This window comes from Chiloscyllium punctatum, chromosome 43, assembly GCF_047496795.1.
Source record: "Chiloscyllium punctatum isolate Juve2018m chromosome 43, sChiPun1.3, whole genome shotgun sequence".
Lineage (NCBI taxonomy): Eukaryota > Metazoa > Chordata > Chondrichthyes > Orectolobiformes > Hemiscylliidae > Chiloscyllium > Chiloscyllium punctatum.
Genome location: NC_092781.1, coordinates 19746814 through 19774200, shown reverse-complemented (window position 1 = coordinate 19774200; position 27387 = coordinate 19746814). Strand labels below are relative to the sequence as shown.

The window sequence follows — 27387 nt, the reverse complement described above, 5'->3', positions numbered from 1 at the left end:
GTAAAACATCCCGTCCCCAGATTAAATTCCCTCTCATAAAGGAGAAAGTGAGTACTGCAGATACTGGAGATCAGAGCAGAAAATATGTTGCTGGAAAAGCACAGCAGGTCAGGCAGCATCCAGGGAGCAGGAGAATCGACGTTTCAGGCATGAGCCCTTCTTCCTGAAGACGGGCTCATGCACGAAACATCGACTCTCCTGCTCCTTGGATGCTGCCTGACCTGCTGCGCTTTTCCAGCAACACATTTTCGGCTTCCCTCTCATACAGTCCGTTTCTATTCCTACCCACGGCGACTGCACATTTGTGGCATTTATGCTTTCTGTCACCGAAATGCTCTTCCATCGAGATATCTAACACCTGGCCTGGCGAATTGTCTCGAACCAAATCCAATGTGGCCTCTCTCAGTCGGCCTATCTATTTAGTGCATCAGGAATACTTCCTGGTAACACCCAACAAAATCATCTCCATCCTGATAATCTTCACCGCGGATGTTCCAATTAATATTGGGGAATTTCAAATCACCCTTATCAGCTATTCTCTTATATCTGCACGTTTCCAAGATCTACTGTCCAATCTGTCCAATGTCTATAGTAGACAACCAATAATATAACTGTTTCTTTCTTTGTTGTCGGAGCTGTAGTCATCCAGGGATGATGAAGTATTCCACCATATCCTTGCCTTTTGTTTAGTTGATGGAAAGGCTTCAAAGATGTTGATCATGTGAGACTCAGTGATGATTACATTACGTCACTTGTTGGATTATGTCATTGCCTGGCACTTGTCTGGTGAGAATGTCATTTGTTATTTATCTTCGCAAGTGGAGATATTGTCCACACCTTGCCGCATTGGACACAGATTTCTTCAAAATGTGATAAATTCAAATGGTGCTGACAATCGTGTAGATAATCCCCCTGCTTACCTTTTGGATAGAAGGCCACTGACGAAGCAGCTGAAGGTGGCTGTACCAAGAAGGCTACACTGAGGAACTCCGATCGACATGTCCCGAGCAGAAAGCCATCAAATAACTGCAAACACCTTCCAGTGTGTTCGATATAATTACAACCAAAAGATTTTTTTCTTCCAATTTCCATTCACTCCAGATTTTCTTGGGCTCCTTGATGTCACGTCACGCCTGAATGGAAAGGGGTGTCATTCTCACTTTAACGCTTGATATCAGGTCGTTTCCCCAACTATGGAGTGTAAATTCGGGACTAAAGTTGTAATGAATCACAAGCCGAGTATTCGTGCTGGAGTCCAAACTGAGGCTGCCAAATTGGCAATTTATCATACTGAGCAGTTCTGATCCCAATGCCAATATAATTCATTCAGTGGTGAGTGAGGTGATCAACATGAGACGACAACGACATGCAAATGTGTTCAGCATTGATTTGTAGATTTAGGGGTCGGGAAAATATCAAGTACCAGTTGAGGAAGGGTACCCCTGCTGTTATCTGACCTCACTGCACCACACCCCACCCCAGCCAAACACACCCCGACTCAAAGCTGTGTTGTGATCGTCACCTCCACTCCTCTCACTCAGTCACTTACTGTTGGTCTGTTACCCAAGATCAATACCAGCCCTCAGGTTGTTGTACTGAATGTTACTGCCTTCCTGATGAGCAGCGCCACTGGCCTTTGGCTGGTAATGACCACTCCTTGGCGCTGTCCTTTGTGCAAAGCCCTTCTCTTGTCCAGCTCAGTGCCTGAGTGACAATTCCTACACTGGAGCTTCATGAAAAGAGGAGACTCTCTTAATGTTGACTCGCCAGCCAGTGGGTGAGAGGCCATCACTTCCATAAAACATAGCCAGAGAATAGGTTTAGTGTAGAGTGATGCCCAGTCACCAGATCATGTATGCCTGTCATATGACGAGAGTGTTTCTTTCATTCAGTTGTTTCTTTGGCCAATGAAACGCTGGATTTTGGAAAGCGGGGAGCGTGGGCAGACAATGAACTTAAATTTTGCGTTGCTTGTGGTCTCAGATTACCACAGGAACAATTAAACAGTGTTGACACAAACCTAAAACAAAAGCAATTGCTGTCCTGGATAATAACGCGCAAGTCTTCTACAATGAGTCCAGACATGAGAGTGTGGAAGAGCTGGGGTAAGGACTTGAAGAATGAACCGAAGAACAACGTGAAACTGTGTAACACTGAGACAAAGAGCTGGGATTTGCACGCAAGAGGCTGATCCCAAACAAATCCAAGACTCGGGGCAATTGTGACGTGTTGACAGACAACAACGGCGTCTGGAGGAACAACATCAACCGTAAAGCAACTTACGCAAAAACGTCTCCTGAGTATCGATTCAAGCCAAGTTTCTTAATTACACCACAATATGCCAAATGTCAACCCAGCAAGTCGCATGGTAAATGACATTCCTAAAGAGTAAACGCCTCTCTTAATAAATCAACATATTTACATTCCTTTTCATGTAAAATTCCAGATTATATGAGAGTGACTGACCAGCCCGTTGGGGCATGTGGGAGAAGCAGACAGACATTCCTGACTCTTCAGATCTGTCCATCGCTGTGTTAGGATGTTAACTGTTATAGTGGATGGCGCACGTCCCACTCTGAAGGACAGAATATGCTGAATGTTCCGTTGATTCAGCCGAACCTCACATCCAGATGCTAAATCACAGTATGATAGAATTCCCAGAGTGTAGAAAATGCCCATTCGGCCCTACCTTATCCCTGTAACCCTGCGTCTCCCATGGCTTAAACACCTAACCTATAATTCCCTTCGCACTCTGGTTAGGTAACATAGACAATCCCCCTAACCTCCATATCTTTGAACTGTGGGAATGGTGAGCATTAATTCACAGAAAGTGAAGTATTCTTAACTCCTCAGACATATTGTCTGAGGGTACGAGGTGTTGTGTCAAGATGTAGGAGAGCTTTCCAAGATAAGGTTGAGATGAGTGGGAGTGCTGAAAGATTTTATTCTCTCAGCCTCCTTAATGGTGCTAATACAGTGACACTTTCAGAAACCTGAGGGCAGACTCTTACGGAAGGACTGACAGAGATCCAGGATGGCAGCTCCCATTTGAAAAGCATTGCGTTTCAGGGTCTAACACCATGGATGTTGGAAAAAGTCCGTGCTTCTGAAAAGCACCGAAGAATTTTCATTTGAGTTATTTAGTGTCACGTGCATATTCTTTGCACATATCGGGAAATGTGTTGTCTCGTGTTGCCACGCTGCAGCACCATCTCAAAACACATTTAAAATCACAACATACAATATAAAAGAGAAACATATGGAGATATAAAGAGAACGTCCAACTTCATAGTCATTGCTAAGTGCTCCATCATGGACATGCTGGTCAGGCATGTGTCCCCTTCTCTATCACCGTCGGAATGAAAGTCGCCAAATCTTTGGCAGCATCTTGACTCCGCTGATGCCTTGGTCAAAAGGAGGCCTTGATGGACCTCAGCAAAGTAGTTGGCACTGATGCTGCTAGGCATGACATTGGTCCAAACACGATTCTGTTGTTACCACGAGGCTGCTTTAGATATCGCTGTCTAATGCAGTCACTGCAGTTGCTGCCGGATCTTGTACTGGGCCTAAGCTCCATTGCTGCCTCCATGAATCTGTGATGGCGACCTGCACTGACAGGAACCCGAACTCACCTTCCCCCCATCTCCATGAATCTGTGCTGGATACAGATCATGACAGGAACCCGAAAACACCTTTCCCGTCCCTCCATGAATCTGTGCTGGATAGCGACACTGACAGAAACAAAACCAATCTGCACTAATCTATGATGGATGCAGTAATGACAGGAAACCAAACTCACCTTTTCTGCCTCCATGAATCTGAGCTGGATACAGATACTGACAGGAAACAAATCTCACCTCCGCTCTGCCTCCGTCAACCCCTGCTGGATACAGGCACTGACAGAAAACTAACCCACTTGCACGCTACCTCAATGAGTCTGTGCAGGGTGCAGATGCTGCCAAAATCCCAGACTCACCTGCACAGCTAATTTTGTGAATCTCTGATAGACGCAGACATTGCCATGAACGAAAGCAGAGCTCATCTGCTGCCTGCACGAAACTGTACTCAATACGGACACTGCCAGGTACCTAGACTCATCACCGCCTGAGCAGCCATGAATTAGCGTCAGGACAGGAGCCATAAGCAACCCAAACTCTCTTGGCTATTTCCGTTGTGAGTCCATGCTGCTCGACACACTCACAGGTTTCGTTGCTCTTCACCAAGAGGTAATTAAAATAAACTCCAATATAACTTGCATGTGAACACAGACAGGACCGAAGAAATGAAATAAAACGAAATGAGAATCCCGACTCCACCACCATCTTACTAGAAGTCTTGTGGATTTACCTTTCCTGTGTAAGGGTAAGTTTCCTCAGAGTTGATGCCTTGAAATTCAATCACTTGAAGAAAGCCGTGCCATGCGAATCCAGTAGAGCATCCATCAATTGGTATACTACAATCAATCAGATTTTGTTCACTGAGAGAAACCAGGTTTCCATGCCTTTTTGCCCACTGTCCTTCTATGGCACCAGTTGCACTGAAAGCCCAGGAAGAATGACATTGACCCTAGTGTTGACAGAAATATAACCACATTAACTCATATTGATCGACAAATGATAGCCAGTTTGCATCAACATACATTTGGAACACCGTCTCACACGAACTTTTAGAACTTCATCTAAAGGTTTGTTCAGGTTTCTCAGAATTACATGGAACCTGTGAATATCGGTGTGCATGGGTTCAGATGTGATTTGATTTATGTATTGTCACGTGTCCCGAACAACAGTGAAACCATTTGTTTATGACCAATAGAGGCACATGATAGTATGCGAGGATGAAGAGATCAAAAAAGAGTTGGACAAATGGTACATCGCAGAGAGTGGGCACAAGGCAAATTCAATTTCAGCAAGATCAGAAGGATTTGAGCTAGAGAGTTTCAAAGCCGACTAAAAACAGCTGGGGAAAAGCTGTTCCTGCACCTGCTGGTGGATGTGTTCCAGCTTTAGTATCTTCTACCTGACGGAATACATGTAAGTAGTACATTACCGGGGTGAGGTAGGTCCTTGATTTATGTTGCCTGCCGTTTCATGGCAGCGAAATGTGTAAGTAGAGTTCATAGATAGAGTATTCGATTCAATGATCGTCTGGGACTCGCATACAACCTTCATGAGTTTGTTATGATCCTGAGCTTCGCAGTTGCTAGACCTGGCCTTCCGGACCCAGACAGTATGCGCTCAAAGGTGCAACTGTCGAAGTTAGTGATGGTCCTTGTTCACATGCCAATATTCCTGAGCTCTCTGAAAAAGAAGAGGCGTTGTTGTATATTTTCCAACGGCACAAACACATGGTATTTTCTGGAAAGTTTGTCCATTATGTTCAGTCTAGGAAATTTGACATTTCCATTCTCTCAACCTCATTCCCATTGATGTAGATGGAGCGTGTTGTTCTCCTTTCATTCTGAAGTTAATTATGTGTTCTTTAATTTTACCGGAATTGAGAGAGAGAGAAGCTATTCCCATTTCACCACGTCAATGATCCCTCTATCTCCATTGTGTCTTTTCATTCATCGTTAACAAATTTCCCTCCTGTTGCAGTGCTGTCGTCAGTGAATATATAGATGGTGTTCGTTCAGAATTCGTGTGTGTAAAGGTAGTACAGTAACTGGATGAGCATTCATTATTGGGGGACGCAAGTGGTGAAGGTTATTCGGGAGAAGGTACAGTTGCCGATCTTCAATGATTGGTATCTGTGGGTCAGACAGCTGCGGATACAGTTGCAGACGATAGAATCATGAACAATGTCACAGGGCTTTGAGTTCAATGTGGCAAAGGTGTGATAAGAGTGTTGAAGGCAGAGGCACAGTCAATGAGTAGAAGTCTGACGAAAGTGTCCTATTCCCAATGTTCAAGGCTTGCAGGGCGAGAGATATTTCACCCACCGTGTCCCTGTTACTTCAATCGGCACATTTTAATTGTCAGAGGGAGGCTGGGAGAATGGAGTTGATGTGGGCCCTCACCAGCTTTTCGAAGCACTTCATGATTATTGTGCTCAGGTCACTGGTCTGTACTCATTAAGGAACAATGCATGAGTTTTGTTTCCTTACTTACGAAGATGATGGTGGTCTTCTTGAAGCAGGTTGGGACTTCAGCTTGTAGAAGAGAGAGTTTGAAGATGTCGGAGAATTTTCCGCACTGGAGCTGTGTCGCCTGGCGGGGACAGTGTTTGGGCCAAGCAGCGTCCTTAGCGTTATTCCCAGGAGGACTGATCTGATTTCTACAGCAGTGACCAACAACTTGAAGCATTGAAATGTAACAGGATTATTTGATTATGAAAAGTCTTCTTAATACCAAAACTTGTCTCATTATTCAATTTCCACTCTTGACAAATTCGCAAAATGCATTGGCTATCAAGGGAACATGGCATTGGCTCTCAGAGAGGGACAGGATGAACGCTGTTTCCGATTGGTTACAAACGACCATGGTGTTCGATCAGACCAAATATCATCTCAGGGCAAGATGCACAGGCTCCAGTTGTATGGGCCTTGCCCATGAACTTTAGCATCTGGCATTTGCTCGTCCCCAGTCCAGGGATCGACCATAGTCTGGTGCCGGGGCGGGGAGTTGTCCTTGCGTCTGCAATCCAGAGACTTGGTTTCAACAGTCCTTTGGCTACAAAGTGACTAGTTCGGGGATTGGGAACTGTTGTCACTGGGAGAAGAGTTTGCAATTCTTCACCTCTGAGGGCTGTGCGTTGAGAGGTCTGGGAGATTGCAGTTATGAGCGAGGTTGGGTGATAACACGATATGCAATGATGATTAAAATGAATCTTGGATGGGAAGGGATTCCATAAAGTTGTTGGATGAAGTGTGATGGTGTTAGCAGCACAGCCTTACCTCTGCAAAGCTTGCTCCTCTTCCTTCCACATGCGACACCAAGCTCACAGTACACACGTTGGTCCGATGTGACCATGTCATTGGGCATCATGGTGGTGCAGTTTTATTAAGGCTTCTCTCCACCGAGAGAAAAACAGCCAAGTGGAAGGTCAAGCTGATACCACATATCGAAAAGGATCAAATAACGTACGAGGTTTGTCACGCTTGCCACTAAACTTCATATTTTAGTGGCTAAGGGATTGGTGTGGGAAAGAGGGATTCCACTTCATGGGGCACTGGCATCAGTTTTGGAACAGGGGGGATCTGTACCGTTGGGAGGGTCTCCACCTGAACCGATCAGGTACCAATGTTCTGGCGAAGAGGATAAATAGGGTGGTCAGTAGGACTTTAAACTTCTGAGTTGGGGGGAAGGGAAAGTGAAAGCAACAGGGAGTATGGAGGTAAATGGAAAGATAAGCAGCAGGATAGCATGTTTCCAGGCGGATTTAAAATTGAGGCAGACTGAGAATGCAGAAAAAAGCAAGGATAACTTAGGACATATGACTTACAACATCTCTAATAAGGAAGTTAGCATTAAGGCACTTTACCTGAATGCTCGTAGCATTCATAATAAAGCCGATGAATTAATGGCACAGATAATAGTGAATGATTATGATGTAGTAGGCATCACAGAGACTTGGTTACAGGGGGGTCAGGACTGGCAGTTAAACCTCCATGGTTTTTCGACTTATCGAAAAGACAGAGAGGTGGGCAGAGGGGGTGGAGTTGCCTTGTTAGTTAAGAACAAAATTAAATCTATGGTATTGAATGACATAGCGTCGGATGATGTTGAGTCTGTGTGGGTGGAATTGAGGAACCACAAAGGCAAAAAAACCATAATTGGAGTTGTGTACAGACCTCCTAACAGTGGTCAGGACCAGGGACGCAACATGTACCGGGAAATAGAGAAGGCATGTCAGAAAGGCAAGGTTACATTGATCATGGGTGACTTCAATATGCAGGTGGACTGGGTAAATAATGTTGCTAGTGGATCTAAAGAAAGGGAATTCATGGAATGCTTACAGGATGGCTTTTTGGAACAGCTAGTCATGGAGCCCACAAGAGAGCAGGCTATTCTGGACCTAGTGCTTTGCAATGAACCAGACTCTATAAAAGATCTTAAAGTAAGGGAACCCTTAGGAAGTAGCGACCATAATATGGTAGAGTTCAGTCTGGAGTTTGAAAGGGAGAAGGCGAAATCTGATGTAATGGTGTTACAGTTGAATAAAGGTAATTATGAGGGCATGAGAGAGGAACTGACTAAAATAGACTGGAAGCAGAGGCTAACCGGGAAGACACTAGAGCAAAAATGGCAGGAGTTTGTAGGTATAATTGAGGACACTGTACAGAGGTTCATTCCCAAGAAAAGAAAGATTAACCGGGGAGGGATTAGACAACCTTGGCTGACAAAGGAAGTCAGGAAATGTATTAAAGAAAAAGAGAGATCCTATAAAGTGGCTAAGAACAGTGGGAAATCAGAAGATTGGGAAGGATACAAAAGCAAACAGAGGATAACAAAGAGTGTAATAAGAAATGAGAGGATCAAATATGAAGGTAGGCTAGCCAGTAATATTAGAAATAATAGTAAAAGTTTCTTTCAGTACATAAGAAACAAACGACAGGCAAAAGTAGACATTGGGCCACTTCAAACTGATGCAGGGAGCCTAGTGATGGGAGATAAGGAAATAGCAGGAGAACTTAACAAGTACTTTGCGTCAGTTTTCACAGTGGAAGACAGGAGTAATATCCCAAAAATTAAAGGGTGTCACCGGGCTGAGTTGAGTATGGTTGCCATTACGAAAGAGATAGTGCTAGAAAAGTTAAAAAGTCTTAAAATTGATAAATCTCCTGGCCCCGATGGGATACACCCTAGAGTTCTGAGAGAGGTTGCTGAGGAAATAGCAGAGGCATTGGTTGAGATCTTTCAAGAGTCACTGGAGTCAGGAAAGGTCCCGGACGATTGGAAGATGGCTGTAGTAACCCCCTTGTTCAAGAAAGGATCAAGGCAAAAGATGGAAAATTATAGGCCAATCAGCTTAACCTCGGTTGTTGGTAAAATTCTAGAATCCATCATTAAGGATGAGGTTTCTAAATTCTTGGAAGAGCAGAGTCTGATTAGAACAAGTCAACATGGATTTAGTAAAGGGAGGTCATGCCTGACAAACCTGTTGGAATTTTTTGAAGAGGTAACAAGTAGGTTAGACCAGGGGAACCCAGTGGATGTGGTCTATCTGGACTTTCAAAAGGCCTTTGATAAGGTGCCACACGGGAGACTGCTGAGCAAGGTGAGGGCCCATGGTGTTCGAGGTGAGCTGCTGGGATGGATTGAGGATTGGCTATCTAACAGAAGGCAGAGAGTTGGGATAAAAGGTTCTTTTTCAGAATGGCAGCCGGTGACGAGCGGTGTCCCGCAGGGTTCGGTGCTGGGGCCACAGCTGTTCGCATTATATATTAATGATTTGGATGAGGGAACCGGGGGCATTCTAGCGAAGTTTGCCGATGATACAAAGTTAGGTAGACAGGCAGGTAGTACTGAGGAAGTGGGGAGGCTACAGAAGGATCTAGACAGGTTGGGAGAGTGGTCCAGGAAATGGCTGATGGAATTTAACGTGAGCAAGTGCGAGGTCTTGCACTTTGGCAAAAAGAATATAGGAATGGACTACTTTCTAAATGCTGAGAAACTTAATAAAGCCAAAGCACAAAGGGATCTGGGAGTGCTAGTCGAGGATTCTCTAAAGGTAAACATGCAGGTTGAGTCTGTGATTAAGAAAGCGAATGCAATGTTGTCTCTTATCTCAAGAGGGTTGGAATATAAAAGCAGAGATGTACTACTAAGACTTTATAAAGCTCTGGTTAGGCCCCATTTGGAGTACTGTGTCCAGTTTTGGTCCCCACACCTCAGGAAGGACATACTGGCACTGGAACGTGTCCAGCGGAGATTCACACGGATGATCCCTGGAATGACAGGTCTAGCATATGAGGAACGGCTGAGGATACTGGGGTTGTATTCGTTGGAGTTTAGAAGATTAAGGGGAGATCTAATAGAGACGTACAAAATAATACATGGCTTTGAAAAGGTGGATGCTAGAAAATTGTTTCTGTTAGGCGAGGAGACTAGGACCCGTGGACACAGCCTTAGAATTAGAGGGGGTCATTTCAGAACGGAAGTGCGGAGACATTTCTTCAGCCAGAGAGTGGTGGGCCTGTGGAATTCATTGCCACGGAGTGCAGTGGAAGCCGGGACGCTAAATGTCTTCAAGGCCGAGATTGATAGGTTCTTGTTGTCTAGAGGAATTAAGGGCTACGGGGAGAACGCTGGCAAGTGGAGCTGAAATGCGCATCAGCCATGATTGAATGGCGGAGTGGACTCGATGGGCCGAATAGCCTTACTTCCACTCCTATGTCTTATGGTCTTATGGTCTTATATTCCTTCATTGTCTCAGATTTAATGAATACCAGTTTCTGGGTTGGGCAGGAAGGATCGGACACATTGTTGCAGCCTGTTAGCCCTGCAATGGTTTGTTCAGTCAGTCTCGCAGCAATTTTGTCTGTCGGGCGTGAGGGAGCACTGACAATGCTGAGCAGAACTGGGCAGCAGTTTGGAGGTGGAGGCTCAGCCACTTCTATGATATCTGGAGTCTGGGTCTTCGGAGTGACCTGTGTGTGCCTCCTCCTCCAGCAGGGCACTGTCCCTTTTACTTGTGATTAGAAAGTGGCAACTCGACTACAGGCCTGTGGAGCAGTTGGCGATGGGGTACAGCTTTGTGCCCATGGCCAGCAGACGCTGAGGGTGCTGGGCCTGCTTCTCCATGGCAACTGGCACACTGTCCTTGGACTTTAGATGATTCATTGATTGGGGTATCTGGGTCCCCGCAGAGTATCTGTCATCTTTCAAGTGTACATCCCTGTCTGCTGCATCTGCTGCGCCATGGTACATGTAGATTTTTGTCGACACCACGGTCTCCTTTGCCCGTTCCGGGTCGCTGGCAGCCCTCTGAGTGCTGTAGGAAATGACACAGTGAGGTGCTTACCAGAAAGTGCTCCCATACCCTCAATAGCTCACATTCCCAGGGAGCTAGTGGTGTGTGCGGGACGCAGCCTTACTGATATTTCCACTGAGGCCTCAATACTTTCATGCTCAGAGAATGAGGAGGTGTCTTCTTTCCCTGTGGAGCTAGAATAGATGCTGATGGAACCGACAGAACACGAGAGACAGAAGTTTCTGGGGTCAATGCAAAGACACACTGAGAATTAATGAGAGTGACAGAATGCTAACAAAGCAGTGATGAGTGGTATTTACTCGCTCAGTGGAATGTGGGTGTATCATGTTTTCTGGTGAGAAACAGGAGTCACTCCTCACAGGCTGAGGAATCTGGTGTCAGACATCTCTCCACCAATCCAAGAGCTTTCTGTCCTCCAGTGTTCTCTCATCTCCTGGAATGACAGGGCAGGAAGGATTGAGTGAGAGATTTAAATTTGGCATGGCCCTTGGTGTTGGTACATGACGGGAGTTATTCCGAGGTCGTGAAGTGGCAATGCCAATGCGATGTTGGTTTTGAAGATGAGGAAGACGTCAGTGACATCATGAATCTGGGTAGGAGGGGGTGCTGAGGCTGGGATATAGACGGAGGGGGAAGGTGGGTGGCCACAGCGCTTCTGACACATAGCATTCTGATGGCAATGTTGGTTGTTTTTCTGTACCATTCTCTGGCCTGTTCAAAAACATTCCTATCTGAGCAGGGCAAGGTGACCATGCTCGTGCTCATGTGGGTTCACAGCAGCTTTTTCATGATGGGTGAGCTCCCAGGATATCGGGCACTATTCATGAATCTATTGAATAGCTCCGGGAAGAATGTGTGGGAAGATTAGACACGGAGTGGATATGTGGGATGTTATAGCTGCATTGACGTGGCTACCGAGATGCTTTTGATAACGATAGTGAGAAATCTCACTGAGCCTCATGGTGTTCTCTCACCCAAACATTCAATGCAACTGACACTTAGTGAATTACAGTATAGTCCGATCGTTTACAACTCCCATTTGTACACAATATTTCATATAATTACCAGCAGGCTCTGCCCTCCTGTCGATCAGCCTTGTCCAGTTGGAGAGAATGATTGAGAGAGGTACAAGGCCCAACAGAAGTGAATGTGGTTTTCAAATTTGGGGTGTCGAGCATATGATCGAATATTCTTTGAATAAGACTGGACATGGTATCACAAGGAAGCTTGGCACTGCAGCTCGCAACATTACCATTATTGAGTTGTGCCAATTTATATCTGAACTTATATTTATTACATCGGAATTGTACTGGTAGACTTCAATTTTACAATTAAATCTAACCATTGAATTTGTTTTTGCAGTATGATTTCTCTAGATATTATGAGTAAAAGCACGAACATTATCATTGATACATATACCATGCTCCCTTGAATACCAGGAAACAAATGCAACAAGAAAACAGGAGAAGCAATTTGTGTTAAAAATTATCAACTGAAACGGAGCCTTTCCTAACAATTCCGACAAGCTGATCAAAACGTCCAATTCTGTTGAGAAATTAATGTCTGCACTTAATAATCTTGAGAGCTTTTCATGATTTGTTTACCTGGTTTTTCACTGGAGTAACTAAACCTTCTCTTCGCCAGTCAACAGTTGCAGTTCTTAGTTTAAAGTAACTTTCTTTAGATGCACTACTTTCATCTGTTTCATCAGCTTCAATTTCAGTCATGTTAACAGCTTCGATTCGGCGATGTCCATTCATGAGCTTATTGAACTCTTCATTGGTCTGAAAATTCAAACACATTGGTGAAATGATTGACTTTTAGTGGTGATTATGTCGGAGAGTGTCAATAACGTAAGAGAGCTACATTCTACATAATCGCTGACTTTAGCATGAAGTGCGGGGAAAGCAATGAGGGCATTCATTACTCGTGTTTAATCTTTAACTGAATAAGTGAGCAGCAGGCAAATAAGTGGCCATCCATTTCGTCCCAATCCAATAAAAAGCTGTGTGAGAAGGCTCGAGCAGCTCAAATATCTCTGCTCGATCGTTCAATTACCAAAATGGCAATTGCTTTGTACATGTGTTTCATTTTGCAAGAATCAGTTCGATAATGGTCTATGATCATTAAAACCTGACAGGTCAATTTCATCATGGAAGGATAGGTTAACTCACCTCAGATTGGTGGGGTTTATTGGTGTTTGAGATGAACCTTCCCAATCAGGAGGATTTCACATTCCATCACTGGCCTGATCTGAATTCCGGATAACACGTTGGTCTTGAGTTGGCCTCATTGCCCATGGACTATTAGGTTTAGGTACGAAAATGAAATTGCTCTTTTTCAAGAAGATACTGGATTGGAATGGTTAGAAAAGGACCAAATTTGGTGCTATCTATCATCAAATATCGTATCATCAGGAACTTTGGATATCTCCATACCAAACTCAGCTTGCAAACTGGTAGTGAGTCATCTGGTGTCTCTTTTTGATGGGTAGGAAGGGATACATGTCGGTTTGAAAGGGGAATGAACATGTCCCATCCTCTGAGTAATAAGCGTGGCCCTCGGGACATGCAAAAGTCAGAGTTGCGCCTGCCTTTTTGATGGCTATATGGAGCATGCCTTGTTCCAGTCCTACTCTGACCCCTGTCAAAGTTCTGTGTCTGATCCATTGATTGTTGCTTCCAACTCTCACCCAGAATTAGAAATAGTAATCAATTTTACTCCGAATTTCCACCCTTCCCCCAACTTCACCTGGAATCTCTGAAAATCTTCCTTTCCTTTCTTGAGTTTAGTGTTTCCATTTAAGGGCTAGACCATCTACTGTCTCCCACAGTTACGTTGAACTACGTCTCCTCACACCCTGCGAACTGCAAAGATTCCATTCCATTTCCCAGGTTCTCCACCTGTTCATCGGTGTCACCACCCACTGGGGTGTTTGTCACATCTTCGCTTTTCCTAACCTAAGGACTCCTCTCAATGCCGTTGACAGGCATTTCAGCTGTCTTACTCAATTTGCGCAATTGTTTCCTCCCCCATAAGAACATAACAAATAGCAACATGAGTAGACTATTGGCCCCTCCACCTTGCTTCATCATTACATTCAGCCTCTCCCTATCGCTCAAATCCTGCAGTCCTGCCAAAATACTTGTAAATCTTTTCTGACCCCTTTCAAGTTTCACAACATCTTTGCGAGTGGAATGAGACCAGACTTGCACGCAATATACCAACAGTGGCCTAACCAATGTCCTCCACAACAGAAACATGACCTCCCAACAGCTCTATTCAATAACATGACAAATATAGGGCAGAATAACAAACGCTTTCTTCACTGAACTATCTTCCTGCAAAGACATTCAGGCCTCAGAGAGAAGGAATTCCTCTTCATCTCGATTTCAAAACGCTGTCCATTTATTGTAATTCGATGATGTCAAGTCCTAGCCTCTCTCATTCGCGTCAACATCATCTGTGCACTCACCCTGTCAAACCCAGTAAGAACATGTAAATTTCAAAGGGATCACCTGTCAATCTTCTAAACCCCATTCACTAAAGTCCCAACCTGGTTGGTCTTTACTCACAGGACAATCTTTGGTGCAGTTGTTCCCCTTCATCCCAGAAGGAAAATAGGATTATTTCTGTCTTCACTTTCAATAATCCCATTCTCTGCTTTCTGTTTAGCGAATAAATCCTCAACCAATGCCAATATGTTACGCATTTCACCATAATCTTTTATTTTGTTTAGCAACAGCTGGTGTGGCCCTGCATGAAATGTCTTTTAAAATTGCAAGTGAACACAATCTATTGGCTTTCCTGTGGTTAAAAAAAAGTGTTGCCTGTTTGTTCACTTATTAACATTTGTGTGCACATAGGTCCAGCAAGTTATTAAAGAGGCAAAATATATAGTTGCCATTAATGCAGAGCAAAGACAGCATCAAAGTGGGGAAGTCTTGTTGTGATTGGACAAAGTCAGTCAGACAGCACAGAGGGCACTGTGATTAGCATTGATTTCACTCTTTGCGGAGGAATATTTGGAAGGAAAGTTGAAGCAGGTTAATCAAAAATATTCCTACGAAGAAGAGAGTTATCACGAAAGAAACAGTTTGACAGACTGTGCCCACTCCTCATGAAGGATGAGAAGGTGGAGTGCTGAACTTACTGAAACAAATAAGATTCGAAGGCGCTTGACAGGGCTAATGGTGAGAGGATGCTTTTCTTGATGGTAAAGGTGAGTACAGAACAATGTCCTGGCATAGACATTGACGCTACTATTTACTTATCTATGTGACTGAACTCTGTGATCTGCCTGTATTGTTCGCAAGACAAAGCCTTTCACTGTGCCTTGGTACACATCACATTAAATTCAATTCGACTCAAAATAATTCAATTAATTTCAATTCAGCTTAATTCAATCTAATTCAATTCAATTCAAGCCAATTCAATTCAAATCATTTCTTTTCGATTCATGGGATGCTGGTGTAATGCTGATGTCATTAGTCACATTTTGTTTGAAGTGCCGAGAACAGGGGAAATGACCAACTGTCCTGAGGAGCAATAATACAGAGAGCAGGATTATTCTTTAATATGTTTGGAAAGCAAGTTAGTTTATCTGCTGTGGATAAAGTTTAGTCAGCAATAGGTAGGACAGAGGCAGAGATCCAGCAGTCTCAAGAAGAATATTATAGCCGAAGGGAGCAGCCTCCACAGTACAGAATGCAACTCAGGCGTCCAGACTTCATAATAGACAGCATCGATAAAGGCTCAACAACACAGAGGTGTATCCATGGTGTGACTGCCGTCCATAGAGTGTGCTCAAGCCAGCCGGTGCTGTATAATGCAAATTAGTTGTACAAAATATGATCATGCAAGTGAGCAGAAATTGTCAAATTCAGGGGATGGCCAGTCATTAGAGTTGTCTTCCAAAAGAGAAATGGAGACTTGAGTCATTGAATATATTCAAACTTGAGCGAGATTATTTTGATTTCCAGATGAGTAACGGGTAATGGAAGCCTGGAATGAGAAGGAAGGAATCAACAAATTGGAGTAAAGTGAGATCAGTCATTGAGTGTACTGAATGAGTGAGTCAGCTTGGGGGACGAAATGACCAAGTGCTGCTCCTGTAGCTGAATATAACCTTGTACCAGCTTCACAATTTCACAATGACCGGCATCAAATTGATCGTAGACGATATATCCTGTACACACCAGATCTCCAAAGTTGTTCATTCCCAATTTAGATGTGCGTTTCCCCAATGAGTGCTCGAGGTTGTGTTGTTCGATGTATCTCATATTGTCCTCCCATATCATTCTCCTGTAGCTCTCCTCATCCTGAATAAACAGGTTAATATAATTAGACTCCAGCTTCTTTCATTCATAAAATAATACAGAAGCATTAGAAAACGGTTTGTGAAATCTGAAATAACATTTTCCTGTCAGGATTCATCGTCCCACCCAGATGTGAAAATGATTACTCAGGTTCCCCAGACCCAACTCAACATAACGCACCCACAGCAAAACCTGTCGAGCTGCCAGTCTGAGAGATTCATGCTGAAAGTGAATTAAAATTAAATAGCTGAACAAGAGTCCATGCCTGAAGCAAGATTAGGCCAGTGGCAAGCATGGAATTCCTTGCAAAACAACTGTGGCCACTACATGGGCAATTACTGTCCATGTATGTATCTTCTTAACCTGTTGTGTGAGAGAACTGCGTTAAGCTGCCAGCATAGTAAACTGGGTTTCGGCAAAGAGATGCTTCATTGAATGGGCCGCTTGGAATGATCAGACGGCTCCCCCATCCCTCAGTCTCCAAGATGCCCACTTACAAATGCCTCTTCAACACCAAGAATGGATCTTAATCTTCTAGAGTCAGATTTGTGTTTTTTGTCGTAAATCCAACAGGACTGCAGCGGGATCCTAGTAAATTAAGATAAACCAAGTCGCTGCTGATTCACTTTGTATTTGGTCAGTTCATTAATGAAGATAGAAACTTGTAGAATACCATTGAATTTCAAGATCAATATTTTCTCAATGTCACTTCACTCAGCAGATGCCTCTCATTGACTGCAACTACATATTCTCAATCTCTGTCAATTGTGTGCAGTCCATTCTTATTCTGAATGAGCTGAACAGTACAGACTCTCCTTTTACCTTGGTGTACTGGTTCCCACGTTGTGATTTCCAGTTTTTCCAGTCTTCGTCCAATTTTGAATCAAATGTGTCTGTTGAGGCTGCAGCCAGAATAGATACCTCCACACTGCACAGCAACAGCCAGACGTTCATGATGCACAACCTCATACGCAGGACCAGTAGGTTTTAGATAGGGAGTGGGCAACTATCAAGTTAGCTGTTTCCTTATTCTGAGAAGAAACAATACACATTGTACAAATAATACAAACAATCAAAAAACATTTCATCCAATGCTGAAAGTTTAATGTAATTCACCTTCACGAGACATCGTCTGTGGACTGGAATCTTCCAGCACTAGATTGATCAAATTAATGACGTACCAAATTGAAAACCAAATATTGGAAACAACACAGTATGATGAAATTGTACTTTTCCATAAACTGCCTCCGTGTGATGAACGTTATTTGAGTCACGGTCCACAGTTCATGTCGTGATAATTATATTGCAATAAGTTCTTAGAAGGTTTGACTGTGGGATTAGCAACAGGAAAAGATGTAAATGTATCAGTATCTACTGTCACTTTAGACAATGCAAAAAGCATCCGAAGACTACATGTAAACCGCGAGTTGAAAGCGAAGGAAGAAATTGAAACAAATTCAATCAAAATGAAAGATACAGGTAAAACAAATCAAACCGAAAAAGCTCGTATGTCCTCAGTAAAAAGATAGAATTAATAGTTCCCAAATTGAATGTGTGCAGCATTTTTAAAATGTTGATGTAAAAAGTCACAAAGAAATTGATATGACATGAAAGTTGTTTCAGAGATGTGGTTCCAAAATGATCACGGCAGGGAACATTCAATTGAGTATTCAAGAATCCTTCATCTTTATGAAGTCAACGAACATAGCGGAGGGAATTTTGCCAGCTAGTTTGATAATCTTCAATGTGAAAAGGGGAAATTGAAACGAGAGGCAAGCGTTTGTTTGTTTTTTACACAGAGTCTGGTACATGCCTGGAAAATGCTGTCAGTTGATGTGCTAGAAGTAGATGCAATGTCGAAGTTAAGAGACATTTTGACAGACACATGAACAGGCAGGATATGGAGGGTCACATAACATGTGAAATCAGATGAGGTTAAATTAGAAAATCATCATGGTAGGCGCATGCATGGTGGTCTGAAAGGCCAGTTTATTTGCTGTACTGTTTCAAGTTTAAAACATCGGATATTAGTGAAATAGTGAGAAATGGTTTTGTGGATGTTTATGTGAGGTGATGAGAAAGGAAAATAAGTCTCTGTTGGGTCTCATTCATGTGTTTTTTAAGAGTGTAGATGGAGAGCACACACACCAAGGAACAGTGGGACTTTGTAAGAAAGGTACCGAATTAGTCATTACAATAATAAATTTCACGTTGATTGGATGAATCAAATTGAAAAATACAGCCTTGCGGTTGAATTCATGGGGTGTAACTATAAGAGTTTTTTCGAAGAATACGTTCTAGAATCAACTGGAGAACAAGCTATTTTCGTCCTTGTTTGTATGAAACGCGACAGGATCATCAATAATAATATCGTAAATGATTCGTTCAACAAAAGTGGACACAGCTTTCCAGAATTTCATATGTAATGTAAAATTGAAAATCTTGGATATCAAGGTAGTGCCTTAAACTGAAGGAAGATCAAGCACAAGGAGATGATGACAGCGTTTACCTGAGTGGGAAACGGAAAAAATGTTGAGAGGGAAAAGACTGGATTAACAGCGGGATACAGTTAAGGTAATATTTCGGTGTTCTTATCAAGGAACTATTCGATAATGCAGAATGTAAGAGAAGAATGTACCATTTATGGATAACTACCAAGTTCAAGGCGAGTCTAAAGATATTGATCATCATCGATTAGGACATTAAAAAAAGTAGAAACTGACAGATGACAAACAGAGATGAAGAGAACACGAATATGAATGTTAATACAAATAGAGAAAAGAAACTGAAAGCAAGGACTTTTATCCTTATTCAAATGAAGAAGCTAGCTGAAATATTGATTATTTCCATGGTGAGATTTGCGTATGGATAACGGGAAAGGAGAAAGTTGCAAGAGAGTTTGAACAAATATGCAGTTTCATGTTAAAAAGACCGAAACAAAAAGATTCAGAATCAAGAGGTAAAGGGAGGGAACTACCTTGATCGCTGAAGGAACAATTAGTCAGAAAGCAAATGAGATTAAAGTCTGACATTCACTTGGATCTGAATGATTTAGACCTAAACGTTATAAATATAGTTATTGCAGTGATAATGGCTACGATAGTGGCAATATTACTGCGGTTCAGGAATTGTTTTCGCTACGGGAAATCTGCAAATAGGGCAACCCACAAAAAGGAAGAGAATAGCAAATTGGAAGATTTATGCAAGTTAGGAAATATGATGTCATAGGCTAAAATCGAACAAAAAGTAACGACTGTTACAGCACACCAACAGGCCTATCGGCCCTACAAGCTTATGTTGACACATATTGCCCGTCACCAATGAACTGTCTTCACTTAGAGGACCCATGACAGACAACCTCCGTTCCTATTCTTGTTTTCTACCAGGTACTGCCATTGTGTCTGCTTCCAGCAACTCTTTCGGAATGCGCTCTCAGCACTCATCACTTTGTGTGAAATACTTGCCTCTTTTAAAATGCACGCCCGCTCCGCATGTTTCCCTGAGTAACTGACCCCTCCCCCCTGGGAAAAAGGTCTCCGACTCACCATTCGATCCATGCCATCCATGTCCTATTATCTGACAGGTCACCCCAAAAAGCAAACCCAGTCTCCGTGATAATGGACATAACACATAGAAAATTACAGCACAGCACGGACCCTTCGGCCCTCGTTGCAGCGAACTGTGGAATAAAAGTAAAACACATCTACCCTACACAATAATGCATTCATCCGTGCGTTTTTCAAATGACCATTCAAATGCCCTTAACGCTGGCGGGTCAGCTGCTGTCGCAAGCAGTACATTCCCCACCTTTCCTACTGTCTCAGAAAAGAAACTACCTCTCTCATTCGTCCTCTCTCTAAGGTACAGCCCCACAATTTAAAGATGTCCCGTCGTGCTAGCCATTTGAGGAATAAAGGCTGTCAGTCTCCACTCTGCCTACCTCTCTGACTATCTCTTATGTCTCAATTAAGTCACCTCTCAACATTCTTTTTTCTGACAAAACAGCCTCAGTTGCCTCAACCTTTCATCATAAGACCTTCCATCCAGACCAGGCAACACTCACGTAAATCTCGTCGAAAGCCTCTCCAAAGCTTAAACACTTTTCCTAAAATTCAGTGAGAAGAACTGTACGCAATATTCGAAATGAGGACACACCACAATTTTGTACAGCTGCAACATTTCCTCGTGGCTACGAAACTCAATTCCTCTGCCAATAAATTTGAACACAGCCCGTATGCCTTATCAACAAATTTCTTAACCTGCATAGCTATTTTAACGGATCTCTGTACATGGACACCGAGATCTCTCTGCTCATCTACACTTGCAGGAATCTTATCATTCGCCGAGTAAATTTATTCCTGTTACCCCTCATACTTTTGTGCGTTGACTAACATTTGGCTCCGCAGCCCATCTCTGCAGATTATCTTTCTCCCTCCGTACCTTGTAATATACATGAGCACTATCCACAACTCCAGCGACCTTAATGTCACTCGCAAATTTACTATCATATGCTTGTCCGCCCTCATCCAGATTATGTCCAAAAATAACAAACAGCAGTGTCCCCAAAACAGATCCTTGAATTACACCACTACTAACGGAATCCCAGTAAGCACATTTCCCAACAACCGCCTCCCTCTATCTTCTCTTAACGAGCCAATCTCTGATCGAAACCACGAAATCACGCTGAATCCCATGCCTCAGTACTTTCTGGAATAGCCAGGCGTGGGGAACCTTATCAAAAGACTTACTGAATTCCATTTACACCACATCATCTCTTTACCCTCATCCAACTCGTTGGTCACCATCTTATAGAACTCAATAAGTTTTGTGCGGAATGGATCTCCCCTGCACAAAACCATGTTGACTATCCCCAATCAACGGATTCGTCTCCAGATGATTATAAATCCTGTCGTTTATAAACTGTCCTAACATTTCACTCACAGGAAATGAAAGGCTCACTCGTCTATAATTATAAGAGTCGTCTCTACTAGCCTTCTTGACCAAGGGGAGAACATTTGCCATCCTCCAGTCTTCTGGCACTATTCCCGTCGCCAATGAAACCTCCTCCTTGTTTCCCAGGATCCGAGGATAAATCCTATCCAATCCAGGGGACGTATTTATTTTCACACTTCCAGAATTGCGACACCACCTACTTGTGAACCTCAGTCCTATCTAGTCTCTTAACTTGCATTTCCGTATTCTCGACAGCCTTTCGCCATAGCCAAAATGTCCCCCATACCAGGCAACATGTTAGTAAACATTTTCTGTACACGCTCCATAGCATTGACATCCTTCTGGTAGTGTGGTGTACAGAAGTGTGAACATTATGCTGAGTGCGGCCTGAAGTAAAGTTCTGTAAAGCTGAAGCATAATCTCTCCACCCTTACATTTACTGCCCTTTCAATGAAGCCAAGCATGCGATATGCATTTCTCTAAATACCTATCGATATACGCTGCTGCCTTCCATGATCTGCGGACCGAGAAACCCAGATCTCTCTCCATACTAACTCTCCTAATGATTCTTCCATTCACTATATATTTTTCATCTGTACTTGACCTTCCCTAATGCATCAACTGACCTTTTTCGAACTCAACTCCACCTGCCATTTTTCTGCCCATGCACTGACTGATTTATATCCTGCTGTCTACTCCGAAGGTCATCCTCACTGTCCACAAAACCACCAATCCTTGTCGTCCATAAACTAACTAATTTGGCCAGCCATGTTTTCCTCCAAATCATTTATGTAGATCACAAACGACAGGTGTCAAACCACTGAATACTGTGGAATTTCACTTGTCAGAAGCCACAATTTTGAAATGAATTCTGATTAATTCCACAGCTATACTCTTCCTTGTTCGGGTAAGCAAGGTCTGTTTATATCTTGCCAGCTCACCCCTGAGACAATGTGACTTCACCTTTTATACCAATCTGCCATGAGGGACCTTATCAAAACTTTTACAAAAGTTTTTGTCGACAGCATCAACTATTATTCCCTCATCAATTAACTTTCTCAAACCCTAAAAAAAATCGACCACGTTCGTGAAGTGTGACCTTCCCAACATAAATATATTGAGTCTATCCTTCATAAGTCCATTTGCTTCTAAATGCCTACAGATCCTACCTCTGAGAATCTTTTCCCATCGTTTCTCTGCAAACAATGTGAGGCTCACAGGTCTGTAATTTCCATACATATCACTATGACCTTCCTTAAACAGTGGGATAACAATGGCTACTCTCAACTCCATTGGATTCTCACCTGTGGCTTCCCCTGGTGGAATGCATGACAACATAAATATTAAGTAAAGTCACAACATGGATAAGGACCATGGGTTTCCACTCTCTCAGTGGACGCAGATGGCATGTCATAGTTAAACATAGGGGTCACCATATCTCAGGAAAGGGCTTAGCTCAAGAATGTGGGACTTTCAAGGTAACCGTATGCGATATGGAAAGTAAAGAATAACAGCACCTTTAAATATCACACTTTCAGCAAGGTCAATCAACGTCGTTTTCTGAAAGGAAATTCCATTTGTTCAAACGATTTTGAGGATATAACTGCAGGTTGGAAATCATAGGACGCAGGATAGTATTGTGTTTCAGTAGCTTAAAATGTTCAAAATTGTTAGAGATGAAAGACGCAAGAGCTCACACTGATAGAGTTGTATATCAGCGGAAATAGAGAGTTAGCGAACAAATAGCAGACAGAAAGTTGGGATGAACAGATAACTTCTAATTTGACAAGTTGCAATGCGTGGAATGCCGCAGCAATTGAATATGGAACATCATCTGTCTATTAGCTATAATGGTAACATAATGAATGAACATAGTCTTTAACAGCCAAATCTTAAGAAATCTGCAATGTAAATTGGGAAGAGGACACAAACTGCGTGCAAAGTCACGGAGAGAATTTCTCGGGAGACAGATATTTGGGAGATGGAATAAAATATCGCAAAGTGGTCGATTCTCCATTTCGTTGAGTAAGCAGGAAAGCAGAATGTTATTAAATGGAGAGTAGAATGTAGTTCGACTCAGGGATGCAGGACAGCCTCAAATAAATTCTGGGGAAACTCAGAAAGTCTACAAAATCTATGGAGTGAGAAACAGAGTGAATGTTTTAAGTCTAGTTTGACATTTTCAGAATTGAAAAGGGCTAGGTCTCCATGCCGTGCAACAAAACATGTAGTCACAAAATTATGTGTATCGAAATTAATTTGACAATTGTTAGTCCATTTTGTCCATTTTATTTGAACAGTTCCCATAATTTACTGTTGCCTACTTCGAAATTTTCCTCAAATTTAGAAATTGTGCTTTTAATTACAAAGAACAATCTATTAAAATCAACTAGGAGAAAGTGAGGACTGTAGATGCTGGAGATCAGAGCTGAAAAATGTGTTGCTGGAAATGCGATGCAGGTCAGGCAGCAGTCAAGAGCAGGAGATTCTCCTTGGATGCTGACTGACCTGCTGCGCTTTTCCAGCAATATATTTTTCAGCAACAATCTGTTCAACCAAAACTTGAGTAAAATGGCCATCATCCTATTCTTTAATTCGCATGACCTGAAGACTAGTGTAGATTAGGTGGACTTGGATCGGCGCAACATCGAGGGCCAAAGGTCCTCCACTGCGGTGTATTGCTCTATGTTCTATGTTCGATGAGATCTTCATTTCACGCAGAGATCTCTGAATCAATCATTCTGTAGAATATATTTTCAATCAGAGTACAAGACTGTGGTGGAAGTCTTATTCATGCCCAATTCTGCCTCACTGTTTCTGATTTCTCGTATTGTCAGAGATATAGACAGCAGGGGAATATATAATGTGGGCGTGAAGTCTTCAGTTCACATATGACGCGTGGCGAGAGAGGCACGTCAGTTGGAAGCTGGGTTTGAGGGATTGGCTCGTTGATGGGTTAAAGATTGGTGGGTGATGGCGAAGAGTATACAGTGTTAAGGGTCCGTAAGTCAGACTGAAAATGACGAGGAATGCTGCGAACTGCAACATTTGATGGTAATTGAGTGTTTAGGATTCTGACTTCAGGGGATCATTTGTTTCACAGCGAGTCAGAGCGTTGTGTCAGTGTGAGAGATGGGGCGGGTGGTGCTGTGATAAGATGCGGGAAGGATAGTTCTTTTGGATGGGTGGTTTTCCAATTTGGTAGATGACACAAATTTAGGAGTGCAGTGGAGAGTGAAGACTATCCCACAGTAAATGGGACGTTGATCAGATGAATCAATGAGCCGAAAATGACAGATGGATTTTAATTTCGGTAAATGTGAAGTGTTGCATTTTATTCAGGCAATCGAGGGCAAGGCTTACACACTAAATAATATACCCTGGGGAGCGTTGTTGAACCAAGAGACCTATGGGTGCAGATGCAGAGTTCCTTGAAAGAGGAGTCACAAGCAGACAGCATGGTCAATGAATCACCAACATGTACAGCATGGAAACTGGCCCGTCGGTCAACATGTCCATGCTGAGCAGGGAGCGTCAATTAATCTAGTCCCATTTGCCAGCACTGATGCATATCCTTCTAAACCCTTCCTATTAACACACCCATCCAGATATCTTCTAAGTATTCTCATTGCACCAAACTCTACCACTGGTATTTGTGTTCATGCCTTCTCTCACATACGCAATACTCTCTTACAGTCGTTTAACAACCCTCCCACAAAATAATTTCTGTCCATTAAAATTTCATATCTTTGTTATCTTCATCTATGTCAACTCAGTATCATGATTTCCCTGACCAATATCCTTCTTCAGTGTTGGATTTATATGAATCTTTTCCGAACTGTGCCACCCTACCTCCTTTCCACTTTTGTTTGACGACTCATGAGATAGTCAGCTCCTATATTTGGTCACTCTGCAGTCATATCTATGTAAGCATAACTACACCATAACCGTGTATATGTATTTACACAACTGCTTAATTTACTTTACTGCAAATGCTCATCACAATAAACACAAAGTCTTCGCACTTGTATTTTCAATGTTTTTCATCTGCTTAGCTTTACGTTGGCTGCTTTTGGTACCCCATGCATTTTCAGTTTTCCACTTTCGTGGACAACTGTTACATTTGAAATTTGGTTTCTTAGTTTTGCACGACGTTCCTCACAATTATATGTAGAGGACCAATTCCTCGTTCTGAATGAGTCATTGGTACGTACAACGAGAGTGTACTGCTGAAAAAGTACAGCCGCGCAGACTGCTGTCGAGGAGCAGGAGAATCGTCGTGTCGGACACAAATCCCCAATCAGGAAATGTTCAGCACCACACTCTCGACTCTGGAAGCCAGCATCTACAGTCCTCACTTTGTCATGTTTGGTATTGAAATGTCAACTTCAAAATAATGACCCCTCCCCCCTTCCATTCTATGTTCCTTTTCTTACCTGAACAGCTTTCCTAATCCTTTCAATGGCTGGACAAGAGTCTGGACTCTTGCTCAATACTGCAGAAAAAAACAACATTCAATACCCTTCACTATACTGTTTCCTCATCCTATGTTTCATTATTCTTCTCCAGAAGGTAATGTCTTTCTCAATTATGGTGCAGTGGTCCGTGAGGTCATCCATCCCTCAATCATCAAACTCCTCCAAAGAATGTGGAAGAACCAAACATCCGCTGAATAACAGGAAGGCGTTGTCTCCTCCACCTCTTCGGTCCCCAGAGCTATGCCACCTGCACCCTACCTTACATCATTATTGATCAAATTGGAAGACCATAACCTTAACACTGTTGCTGCCACCTCAAAGAAAGTATCAAATGTACATTGAAACCTCACTGGTGCACCGCATTGTCTTCATCTTGGTCAGTAACTTATGAACCCTAAGGAGAATATCTTCAAGATTAACGTATCCTTTATCCAATAGCCCGCATAAATCCCACACCCGACAGTCACAACACATCACCTGTTCTGCCATTCCCATTTCATGAAACTTCAATTTTTTAAAGTAATTGATAACGAAAAAACTATGTACTCTCACTCAAAATTATTAATGCTCTGAATCATAAGAAAACATAAGGGGAAAAGTATGAAAATATATCCTGGATTTTTGAAAGAAAAAGCAAGTGAACAATCGCCATTCAATCACTAACCCATTTCTCTGAGATTCCATGTTATTTTTTCATAACTTCATGCTTTTGGGGTTTGGAAGTGTTCACAGAGCTGACTTTTTGATGGCTTTCTGAAAGTCAACTTTCAGCTCCTGTTCAGCTGCAGAGTGACAAATTAATAAAAGAAAGGATTGTCAAAAATCCCTCACTCACCGAAGTCTCCAATGTGCACTCGGTTTCAGATGTACTACACAACTTCTTTGGAGGACTACAGATTACATATGTAGGGAGATAAAAAGAGATCTATGAGTTCATTCCAAATTCCATTGGTATGTTTGCTGAATTGACACCATGGTTGAGCAGAAGTGATAAGTAACTAGTTAATATATTCACATTAAGTTTTTACAGTACATATGCCCACAAAAGTCACTGACTGTAGCCGATAAGCAGCATTTTTTAAATTCCACATCCTGCACAGACAACTGCAGAGAGATAGCAGCATTTTAGAACATAAGATGACTGTGTCACCAGGGATTTTTTTCCACAGACCAAAGTGCCATCCTTGAAAGCCAGCAGCTCTCCAATACTCAGTGTGGCCAGATGAATGGTTTCTAAATTAAAAGGTGAAAGGAATGTTCTCTGTCTGGCCTGACAAGCTGGCAGTGTGACAAAGCAACTGAGTCAATTAACTAAGATTAATGAAAAACTCAACAATGCAAATATTCCACATGAAGTAAACAGAGCGATAAAAGTGATTTGATGACAGTATTCCTCTGGCGTGAATGTGAAAATATTGTATCTTCGATTTAATCAATATTACTTGTGAGATCTTTTCAATTTGTGAATAAAGCCAACCAAGAACCACATGTTCGGAAGAAGGGTCACCGACCCCAAAATATTATCTCGCGTTTCTCTCCATAGATTCTCTCAGACTTCCTGATGTTTTCCAGAAATTTCTGTTTGTGTTTCCACTGAAAACTGTGTTCACTTTCCCCTTTAACAGAATCTCTTCGTGTAATGCCACAGGCCTTTGAAAAGTGTAAGGTTGACTTTGAGCTGACTTGATATTTCTGATTCAGACAGC

General features: G+C 42.6%; 1 protein-coding gene across 1 annotated transcript in view; it reads right to left on the bottom strand.

Moving 5' to 3' along the window:
- The window catches only part of LOC140466536 (cathepsin J-like), a 32356-nt gene extending 5976 nt beyond the window's left edge, over window positions 1-26380 (bottom strand). The window contains exons 1-5 of the mRNA XM_072562009.1: window positions 26346-26380; window positions 17073-17214; window positions 16131-16253; window positions 12537-12716; window positions 4348-4566 (exon numbers count right to left, since the gene is read on the bottom strand). Coding sequence (XP_072418110.1) covers window positions 4348-4566; window positions 12537-12716; window positions 16131-16253; window positions 17073-17214; window positions 26346-26365 — 684 coding nt within the window. The 5' untranslated portion in view covers window positions 26366-26380. The remainder of the gene's footprint in view (window positions 1-4347; window positions 4567-12536; window positions 12717-16130; window positions 16254-17072; window positions 17215-26345) is intronic.
- Window positions 26381-27387: the final 1007 nt, after the last annotated feature.